The 10,699-nt window shown below is 38.0% G+C and overlaps 1 protein-coding gene across 1 annotated transcript in view; it reads left to right on the top strand.

Annotated features, from left to right (window-relative positions):
* Positions 1 to 172: 172 nt before the first annotated feature.
* The window catches only part of afg2a (AAA ATPase AFG2A), a 215,237-nt gene continuing 204,710 nt past the window's right edge, over positions 173 to 10,699 (top strand). The window contains exons 1-8 of the mRNA XM_084719790.1: positions 173 to 420; positions 3,096 to 3,220; positions 3,415 to 3,572; positions 4,657 to 4,715; positions 6,669 to 7,325; positions 8,894 to 9,023; positions 9,191 to 9,247; positions 10,257 to 10,380. Coding sequence (XP_084575916.1) covers positions 246 to 420; positions 3,096 to 3,220; positions 3,415 to 3,572; positions 4,657 to 4,715; positions 6,669 to 7,325; positions 8,894 to 9,023; positions 9,191 to 9,247; positions 10,257 to 10,380 — 1,485 coding nt within the window. The 5' untranslated portion in view covers positions 173 to 245. The remainder of the gene's footprint in view (positions 421 to 3,095; positions 3,221 to 3,414; positions 3,573 to 4,656; positions 4,716 to 6,668; positions 7,326 to 8,893; positions 9,024 to 9,190; positions 9,248 to 10,256; positions 10,381 to 10,699) is intronic.

Genomic DNA, 10,699 nt, shown 5'->3' with positions numbered 1-10,699 from the left:
ATTTTCCAAATTAAAACATTTATAGCCGCATTTATTTCACTAAATCTATTGGAAAAATACAAAAAGGGATGTTTTACAATGCCATAAATACAAAAATGATATCGCCTGCCGTAAAAATCTCAGTCACACACACGAAGGTTTACGGTAAAAGGAGGCGGGGCTAAACTTTAATCAGGAAGTTTACAGCACCGCTAAGTGTTTACACATGTTAGCACGTTCACGTGGAGAAGATTTTCACTATTAATATGTCTTCAAAGAAAAATAAAAGCAAATCTAAAAAAGCGAGTGAAGGGGATGGTTCACTCTTGCTGAAGGAGGGCTCAAATGAGTCCTCCAACCTGCAAACATCCAGCCATGAAGGAGGAAGCTGCAGAAGTTTGAACAGCAACTCGTTCACTGCCATCGACTTCATTGAAAAAAGTAAGACTTTGCTGCATAAACCCAAAAGTTTAACAGGCTTTGACACGTAGATCAGCTGTAGCAGATGGAAATGCTTTCGTCAAATGAACCAGTTTACTGTATGAAGATGATAGATCTGGATGTCATGGTTGGACTCAGTGATGCTGGTGGATGCTGTATAACTGTAGTCACCTGTGCTGCTCCGCCTGTAGGCAACGACAGAGACAGGCTTCACATAGTTTGCTTTATGTACTGAGGCAGGTTGCGTTTGAGATGAGACAGTGGTTGATGTGGAAGGTGGGTTTCAGCTTTGTGGATATTTGAGGGTGTTCATCCATATTGTCTGGCAGACAAATCATGTTTACCTTCCAAAGTTCCAGTCTTTTTAGGATGAACTTCCCCTGCAATTAGAGGAGAAGCAGTTGCTCAATTAATAAATCATGGAGATGCAACATTGAGTCAAATAATCAATTAATTGACTATTAAATTATTCCAATTATATCCAATATTTTGGGGATTGATTAATCATTTGAGTAATATTGTTAAGGGGATTTTTTTTAATTATCTTATTTCAGAATTAATTGCCAAATACACTGCCTGGCCCAAAAACCACAAGGATTTAACGAAGCAAATCAGTGAGAGTCTTCCATTGGATAATTACTGCAGTGATTAATATGTTTCAGCTGGTAACAAGTTATTGAACTCTAACTAATGCAGTGAGGAGCTTCTCATTTCTTAAACAACCATGTCAGAGGACATATCCTGTGGTCGAGGAAGATGTTACTCTGTTGCATCAAGCAAAGAAAACAACGAAGGAGATTGATGAAACTACTAAAACTGTGTTAAGAAGTGTCCAACACATTATTAAATCCTGGAAGGATAGTGTAGAACCATCATCTTCAAGGAAGAAATGTGGTTGCAAAGAAATCTTGAATGATCGTGATCAGAGATCGCTTAAACGTTTGATGAAATCATATCATAAAAAATGAACAGTAGAACTCACATCTATGTTTAATAGTGAAAGTAAGAACATTTCCACAAACAAAATGTGAAGAGAACTCAAGGGACTAAACAGCTGTGGAGCTTTAAGAAAATCACTTCTCAGTGAGGATCATCAGAAAAAAGGGCTTCAGTTTGCTAGAGAGCATAAAGGTTGGACTGTGGCTCAATGGAAAAGGTCATGTGGTTTGATGAGTCCAGATTTACCCTGTTCCAGAGTGATGGGGGCATCAGGGTAAGAAGAGAGGCAGATGAAGTGATGCTCCCATCATGCCTAGTGTCTACAGTACAAGCCTGTGGGGGCAGTGTTATGATCTGGGGTTGCTTCAGTTGCTCAAGTCGAGGTTCAGCAACATTATGAGCCCAAAAACTGAGTTCATCTCACTACCTGAATATACTGAATGATCAGGGTTTTACATCAATGGATTTTTTCTTCCCTGATGACACGGACATATTCCAAGATGACAATGTCAGGATTCATGGAGCTCAAATAGTGAAAGAGTGGATCAGGGAGCATGAGACATCATTTTCACACATGGATTGTCCACCACAGAGTCCAGACCTGAATCCCACTGAGAATCTTTGGGATGTGCTGGAGAAGACTTTACAACTGTCCCATCATCAATACAAGATTTTGGTGAAAGATTAATGCAACTCTGGTCAGAAATAAATATAACATTGCATAAGCTTATCAAAATGATACTATGGTGAATGCATGCGGTAATCAAAGCTAAAGGCCGTTTAATTAAATATTAGAGCGTGCAACTGTTTTTTGGCCAGGCAGTGTATTTTGATAATCGATTATCTTTTCTAGTATTGGTGTAGCTTATACACACTCACCACTAGAAGAATAATAATGATTAATTATCACATAGTTTGCATATGTTTTGATTTTCGTGAACATGCGCAAATCTTATTTTGTTAACCCCAGAGCAGACAAAGCCTTTGGGACCCCCTGATTTTTGCCGCCCCTGTAGAGGGGCCCAGACCCCAGGTTGGGAACCAGTGATCTAAAGGAAAATACAACAGCACAGGCTGCTTTTTTTTGTTTATAGACTGAAGAGGTTTGGTCCATTTCCTGTTAAGACCAAATAAGCTGAACGGTCCTGTTGAGAAGGGAACCCCAGACCTGTGAAGGATCCTGTGACAGTGATCTTTCTTTAACTCTAACCGAGTGTTTTTTTGTCCCTAAACCTACACAGATCTTAACCAAAGCACTGTCAAATTATAAAACATAACTGTTTGTACAACACACCCAAAGATAAAATAACTAATATAAATCTTGCGAGAATTTCGCAGATCAAGGTTCCCCTTCTGGACCAGTCTGAACACTCACAGAGAGAGGTGGAGCAGCAGCTTTACATTTTTCTGTCCCATTAGCAGTGAAGACGTAAGATTAGATAAGTTGTCTCCAATGGCAGGAGAATATTCAGATCCTTTTCTTAAGTAAAAATAGTAATACTGCTGTAGAGATATGCCTTTGCAAGTAAAATTCAAAATCTTTGTCAAGTAAAAGCACGGAGGAATTATCAGCTAAGTGTAAAAGCATTAATTATGCAGTAGAATGCCTCTGACAGTGTTATTTTGTACTTTTCTTATTAATGAATTTACATTTTACCATTTAAATGTTGCAGCATTCACTGAAGCTAATATTTGTATTAGATTTCTTGTCATATTTCTGTTTATTTTCCTCACAGCTGATGACAAAACACCCAAAAGTTGCAGGTCAACACTGGCACAACTGAGCCTCAATTCAATGAAGTCAGCTGGCGTTTGCATCGGGAGACCAGTCCTGCTGACGAGTCCCACAGGACAACAAGAGGTGTCTTTTTCCTTCTCTTTTTTTTCAGTTTGAATTTCAGATACTTAGTTTTTTTTATATTAAAATCATAATCATAAATGTTGTTTGTGAAGCCGTAGTCGATGGATGGTTTCAGGATGCCTCCTTCCTGACCTTCAGCCGCCTGCGGCTCTGAAAGCTTTTTTCAATAATAACTGGGTTCTTCTGTCTCTCAGGTCTGTTTAGGATGGCCGGTTGCCTCCTTTCCTGGTGGAAAAGTTGGACTTCAGAAATGTGCTCAGAATAACCTGAGAGTGAAGTCAGGGGACGAGGTGATGCTGCACCCACTAACAGGTCCTGTGCTTCAGGCTGAGGAGGTGGTTCTCTCCAACAGGTAAAAAAAAATATTACTCAAACAATTATACTACATTAAGTTATTATACATTTTAAAAATAGAAATAAAAACTGTTTTAGAGAGGTGTTGACTCGACTTTATTTTGTAGGCTGTAGGTGTGTAGTATTGCGTTCGACACAGGTATTTTTCCAATATTTTTCCATCCCTTTTAATCACTAAGAGTAGACTAAATACACATTTATTACATATTTATTTAATATTTATTGCCCTGCGTCAATTTCATCAGGAGTATCATAAAACTACACAATTAATAAAATTTAAAAAAATCAACTTTTCTATATAAATTTTATTAAAGAACAGATGATTAACAATCTGATTGAAGAACATGTGCAACTGAAATTTTAAATCCTAATGCCAACAGCTGATTGAGGTATAACAATAAGTTTAGACCACTCAGGAAAACTGTATTAGTTTGGAAGCATGTTAAAGTTTTCGACCTGTACTTTTTTCTGTTTTTTTTTCCTCCAAAAACAGAAGCAGATTAAAGAATATCTGCAGCTGAGATTTTTTTTTAGCTGCTGAAGGTATACCAGTAATATGTTTATACCTCTCAAAAAAAAAAACCAAAAAAAAAAAAACCTATAGATTGTATATGACACACTGGTCCAGAGGCTTGGGCTCCTTTATGTTGTGTATCTCAGGTAAATGCTGCCATCTGCTGGTCAAATTTCACAACTGCACCTCAAATTATGAAATTTAAGTGAGTCAGAGAGAATTATTAGTTGAGATTTTATTCATCCATATTATGCATTTATCTGCAATAATCTTTAACAGAAGTATTTCTTTTCTAATATTACTTGTTATGCTTTGTGTGTCCTGTGATCCTTGATTACTCTCTTCATATTTTATCCACTTCATTATAAGTGTGTGTTTTGTAACTTATATTTTATGTTCTGTGTGTTGCTGCTTATGTAAACGTTTTTTTTTGTGTCAGTAGGGCACTTTCCTGGTTAAATACATTTCTGTATTATATGTTGTATATTATATATCTATATATATAATAGGTTAAAAACATCACAAAATGTGTTTAGTTGAGTCTTACTAACAAATGACTTTCATTCAGGTCAAAAGACGACACACTAGAGACAGATGAGTTCAAGAACTTCTTTCTGAGGTCTCTGGGTAAGTCAGTCACTTCTTCACACTGTTGCATGTTTAATGACATCATTCATTATTTTGCTGTGCGTGGGGCGTTTCATCACTCCAAAACATTTGTATCTGATGTCTTGATGCATTTATGAACTCTGACTGACTCTACCTTTAAGAGTAAGGGGTGGGAAAGTCTGTCACTTCTTCAGAAATCTTGATAGAATAAATGAAAAAGGCTTCACTATTTTCAGGCTCTTACTTTGCTACAAAATGACATGACTGTAATGTAAATGGAATATGAACCATTGCCATTACCTGCAGTGTAGCCAACTGGTCATGATGAGAGTCAAGTCTGACCAAAAACTGAAGCTGATTTCTTTTTGTTCTATCAGCATAACTTTGTTAACAGTGTACAAAAATAGATTTTTGGTATTTGTGAATTGATTCATTTACAATAATTTGTCCAGTATTTTTTGATTTTATTTCAACAGTGTATGCTGCTGCTTTGGTTTGTATTGTACTGTTCCTCACAGAAAATGTGAGGTCTTGTTTTCTTTGCTTCTTTCTTTTTCATCATCCATCATCTCTTCATCTCTGACTCCAAAACTAGAGCCTGACTGATACTGGGTTTTTTGGCCTGACGTCAATACTGATATTAGAGATTAAAAAAAAAGAGAGATATCGATACATAGGCTGATATTTTTTTATACAGAATGTTACATGGCTTTGTTAAATACTTGATTTTGATTGGTCAGGTACAGCATTCTAATGTCTGTTATTCCTCTATGGCAGACTGTTGCTATGAAGAACAGACCGTTGCTATGGACATAGTTCTGATCATAGACTCTGGAGAAGCAATAATGTCATTTTTAACTAAATAAAATCATTTTAGAAGTAATTTTTGTGCCAGATTATTGACCTTTTAAAAGTTAACAGCCGTGTAATAAGAAGGATAATGTACAGTGAGCTGGTCATTATTACAAAATAGGATAATTCAAGACCAGGCTGTCAGGGTTTATTTAGTGATAATGACCCACTCACTGTATATTGTCCCTTACATACATTGCACTGATCCCTCAAATGTAATTATAAAATACTTGTGACAAAGGCATGATATTTTATAGCTTAACAATAAAGTTTATTGTTCAAAATGATATCACTTCCAAAAGTTAAAGGAGAAATCTGTAATATATTTACTGTAATGAATCATAAATAGATTGAAGTAAAGGAAACATGTTCAGTTGAAATACTCGCTTCACTTTCCATCCCCGTTTCCCACAGTTTTGAAATTTCCATTCCAGACCGAAATAACTGTTTTTGTACGTCTGTTTCACACAGAGTTCAAATTAATGCATACATTTTGCAGAATGAGTGTCTGTTAATGAGTTGTAAGAAATCATCAATGATCTTGTAGAAGGCGTAGATGTTTATAAATCCTAACTTAACTCATCATCCAGAGTGTGTATTTTCAGAGACATTGACAGACAACTGACAGTTATAAACAGCTGCTCAATGTACAGTGTAGGACTTGTTGTCCCTTGTTATTGTCAGTGTCGAGGCTGTGTGCATCCAGCCCTCCTGTAGTCTGCATGTCTCTACCATGACTGGGGCAGAAATGCATGAGGAGGGGACAACTAGTTTCATCCATAGATCATAAATTAAACAGGATTACAACCTATTTAATAAACACTCTATGGCTCCAACTCACTATTTGTACTGTAGTACTAATTTTTGCACACAGAGTTACTACTTATATCTCCCTTTAAAATAAAAGTTTTCATATTGCACAACATATATGCTAATATAGGCGATGTAGATGATGGACTGATAATACTGGTTAGGCTCAATGTTAAACCTGTACTTTTACTCTGCTTGGCAAAAAAAGAATACTGTGTCCTGATTTTGAGTTGCTGTTTGTGTTGAGTCTTATGACTGTCCACACTGCCCTGGTGGAATAACTACTGTTTTTTTTCTTTCTTGTGCCAGTTGGGAACATCATTTTGCCAGGAAATGTCATCTCCCTGACTTACTTTGGCCGGTCATGCAGCCTCCGGGTCGAGACCATAAGAGGAGAGGACGGTGTCACCCTCCACAGACCAGCTCCTCCCCCAGGACCGGGCCCTGACATGGAGGAGTCCTCCGTGATGAACTCCGTGCTGGACTCCACGTCAGCCGACCTCTCCCTGCAGCTCAGCTTGCTCACTGTGGATGACAACAACGCTGACGGGGCACCGGGCACGCCTGGAGAGCCCGGGCCTGCAGCCAGCACCCCACTCCGACCAGCCCACCTCCCCTCTCTCTCCTCACCCCTTGCTCCCTGCACTCCCTCCTACAACTCCCAGAATCCTGCTGCAGGGTCAGCAGAGGATGCTGTCAGTCTGGAGAGCTCACTCATCTCGCAGCAGGCAGAGAAAGTCCCCACAGCTCCCCCTGGTGGTGCTTTGAGTACTGACACCTTCTACTGCCTTTCCTGCTCTACTAAAGTCAGTTTCAAACACAGAGCGGGGCAGGAGGATCCAGAGGCAGAGGATAAAAGGTCAAAGGTCACCTACACTATGATTGGCGGGCTCAGCAGCCAGTTGGATGTCATCAGAGAGACAATTGAGCTTCCTCTGAAACACCCCGAGTTGTTCTCCAACTATGGTAGGTGGACATACATTAAACTTTAAAAACAGTAACATGTGACTACCTATTCCCATTGTGAGGGAAAACCCTTTGATCAAATTCAAATAGCTTTATTTACATGACCATAACAAAATACAGTACTGCTAGAGCACTTTTCGAATAATGTTTACCATTACAAAATCAAAAAATGCAAAAAAATAGAAACTATACATTTACATGTTTAAAATTCTGAACATGCAAAACATGTAATGTTTAAAATTTCAACATGACAAGAAAACCAAACCAGTCAAGCCACCCCTCCATCTGTCCCTTCATGTGAGAAGAAAAATAAATGACATCACATTGATCTTTAAGTGTTTCCCCTTAACAACTTGAGTAACTACTTATGTGTACCTGTGAAACTAACTGAAGTAATGAAAAAATATAAAAATGTTACTGCAACAGCAAGAAAGGAGATGGCCAGACATTGACGGGAGGTGACAAACTGGTGACCTTCAATAAAGTGATATAGCTAACGTTAATATATACAACATTATTATGTTTGACTGGCTAGTGACGAAACACAAACACTGCAATATACCAAGCATGAAAATAATGTTTGGTGACTGTGTGTCTGTATTAAGCAAGTTTGGAAGGAAGGAGCTAATCAGCCCAGCGGTGTGCACAGGCGACTGCTGTCATTCTGATTTAAAGTCATTTCTCATGAGCTGTTTGTGGGATGCATTTATTTTTATTTTTATTTTTATTAAATAATCCTTAAAGCAGAAAAACACCATGATTAAACATAAATTTGTGGCAGCCTGTTTGCAGCCACATGAAACTGAACATCCACATCCACTGTAGCCTAAAGAAAATGAACACTGACCTTTATTATGTCCTCCTATTTCCTTCTCTTCGCCAACATTATATTTTGAGCTGGGTTTTTTCTGGCAGGTTGCACGCTCCTCTCTTCCACTGCACTCCTCTCCAACAGCACGTGGACTGACAGACCTCACAACTACCTGAACTGATCCCTCTTGCCAGTGCGGCAGTTACCTGAGGGTCCTGCCTGAGCACTCAGGCCACAGAGGACACAGCTCGCCCCCCTGCACAGTGGATTTATTACTATAATTATTATTGTTATTATTACTAATCTATTTCTAAGTAGAGCTCCACATGACAGTGGAGTTTTTCTTCTCTTTCAGTTTTGTCTTTTGATAACAGTATCCCCCAATAATAAAAAAACAACAACATATAAATGGGATTTTAATTATAAATAGCCCACTGCAGAGTAGCCACATGAGGTAAAAGATATTAATGAGACCTACTATTGCTGTATATAGGCTAATATAGATTATTAAGATTAAATAGAATGTGTTAATTTCATGGAAAGGCTCAAACATGTTTTTCGCTTTCAGACGTATTTTCTTCTTTTGGCCAAAAATGTCTCTTTTCATAGTGACGGTTGCAGACCCCTGGCTTAGGGAAATATGTTAAAGGACAAATGTAACTGAAATCTAAGGTGGTTTATGCAAGCAGATACAGATACCCATAATGGTCTCATTATAATGTACGTAAAAGTCAAAGATTTAATGTTTTCTATGCAGGGATCCCACCTCCCAGAGGAGTGCTTCTGTATGGTCCCCCAGGCACAGGGAAAACTATGATTGGACGAGCCATAGCCAATGAGGTTGGAGCTCACATGACGGTGATCAACGGCCCAGAGATCATGAGCAAGTACGATCATATTGCATCAATTTTCTGTCCCAGTGTAACACATGGGAGGAGCGGGATATTATTCTGTATGGACTGTATGATATTATGAGGCACACGACCCTGCGCTTGATCTGAAGCTGTAATTAAATAGTAAAGTAGTTTAATTCTGTTTTTGAATGTCTTTTCAGATTCTATGGTGAAACAGAAGCGAGGCTGAGGCAGATATTCACTGAAGCATCTCAGAGGTAAACTTTTTAATCAATCCAGCTGCCCAGAAAAAACATTAATACTATTCTAGTATATCACTCCAACATTTTTTTTTCCTTTTTTCACAATTCACTGAATGTTTTCTTTTTATTGTCCTATGTCTTTTAATATGTTATTATTTCTTTTTTTTATAAGTAAAAGTAGAAAAAAATTATGCCCTTCCAGTCTAATATCAAACATCAAGCACATTTAAAGGGATAGTTTACCCTAAAATGAAAATTTAGTCATTATCTCCTTACCCTCATGACAACAGAGTTAGATTGATTTTGTTAGTCCACAAAACACTGCTGGAGTTTCACAGGAAAACAGTGTTGCAGAATCTCACAAACAATGGAAGTGAATGGTGATCAGTTTTCAAACATAAAAAACAACTCGAAAGAAAACATAAAATGCCTCCATACTGCTCGTCTGGCGTAATCCAAGTCTCCCAAAGTCCCGACATGCCATTTGCACACCGTCACAACACACACACAGTTCAGACAGTGTGCATGTGAACGTGGCTCCAAGCTCAGGATCTACAGTGAAGATTCAGACTAAAAACATGGTGGAAATAATATTTTATTAGTCAACTTGGCATGTTGGGGCTTTAGGAGACTTGGATTACACCAGATGAGCAGTGTGGAGGCATTTAATGTTTTTATTCTGTTGTGTTTTACATTTGAAAACTGGTCACCATTCACTTCCATTGTTGGGAGATTCTGCAGCACTGTTTTCCTGTGAAACTCCAGCAGTGTTTTGTGGACTAACAAAATAAAGATGAGGGTGAGTACATAAAAACTGACTTTTCATTTCTGCATGAACTATCCCTTTAATAGAACAGAACTACTGATATTTGATCTATAATTTAACAGTCCTCACCATTAAATGAAATCTTAAAATCTGTTGAGGATTTGCAGTATGTCATCATCAGCTTGTGATTTCGGTTCTTACAGTTGATCTTTTCATAATCAGTTTTGCTCTTCTCTCACATTTTCACATGATTGACAGACAACCTGCGATCATCTTTATTGATGAGCTGGATGCTTTGTGCCCGAAGCGAGAGGGAGCGCAGAACGAGGTGGAGAAACGAGTTGTTGCTTCTCTCCTGACACTGATGGACGGGATTGGTTCAGTAAGTATTCTTATATCCACGTATGAGTTGGTAAATTATATGAACAGTGACTTTTGTATGTTGATTCTAATATCAGTTTTTCCGCCCTGTAGACAAAAAAAATACTGTATGACCCCAAAGTACAAGAAGTTAATGTCCTTTATAATTTGATCTCTCATCCATTTGGTAACATTTTTCCCATTATTCCATCTGTGTTTTGGTTTTCTAATCATAAATCTGGAATACAAATTGTGTTTTGGTTAGGCACCTATTCAAATTTTGAAAGTTTATGAATGTTTAGAGCACTTGAAACCCAAACACGGTGACAGAGCTTAAATAT

The sequence above is a fragment of the Lutjanus erythropterus genome, chromosome 5 (assembly GCF_056507025.1).
Source record: "Lutjanus erythropterus isolate fLutEry1 chromosome 5, fLutEry1.hap2, whole genome shotgun sequence".
Classification (NCBI taxonomy): domain Eukaryota; kingdom Metazoa; phylum Chordata; class Actinopteri; order Lutjaniformes; family Lutjanidae; genus Lutjanus; species Lutjanus erythropterus.
Note: the sequence above shows the minus strand (reverse complement) of the source record. Positions and strands in the feature narration are given on the sequence as shown.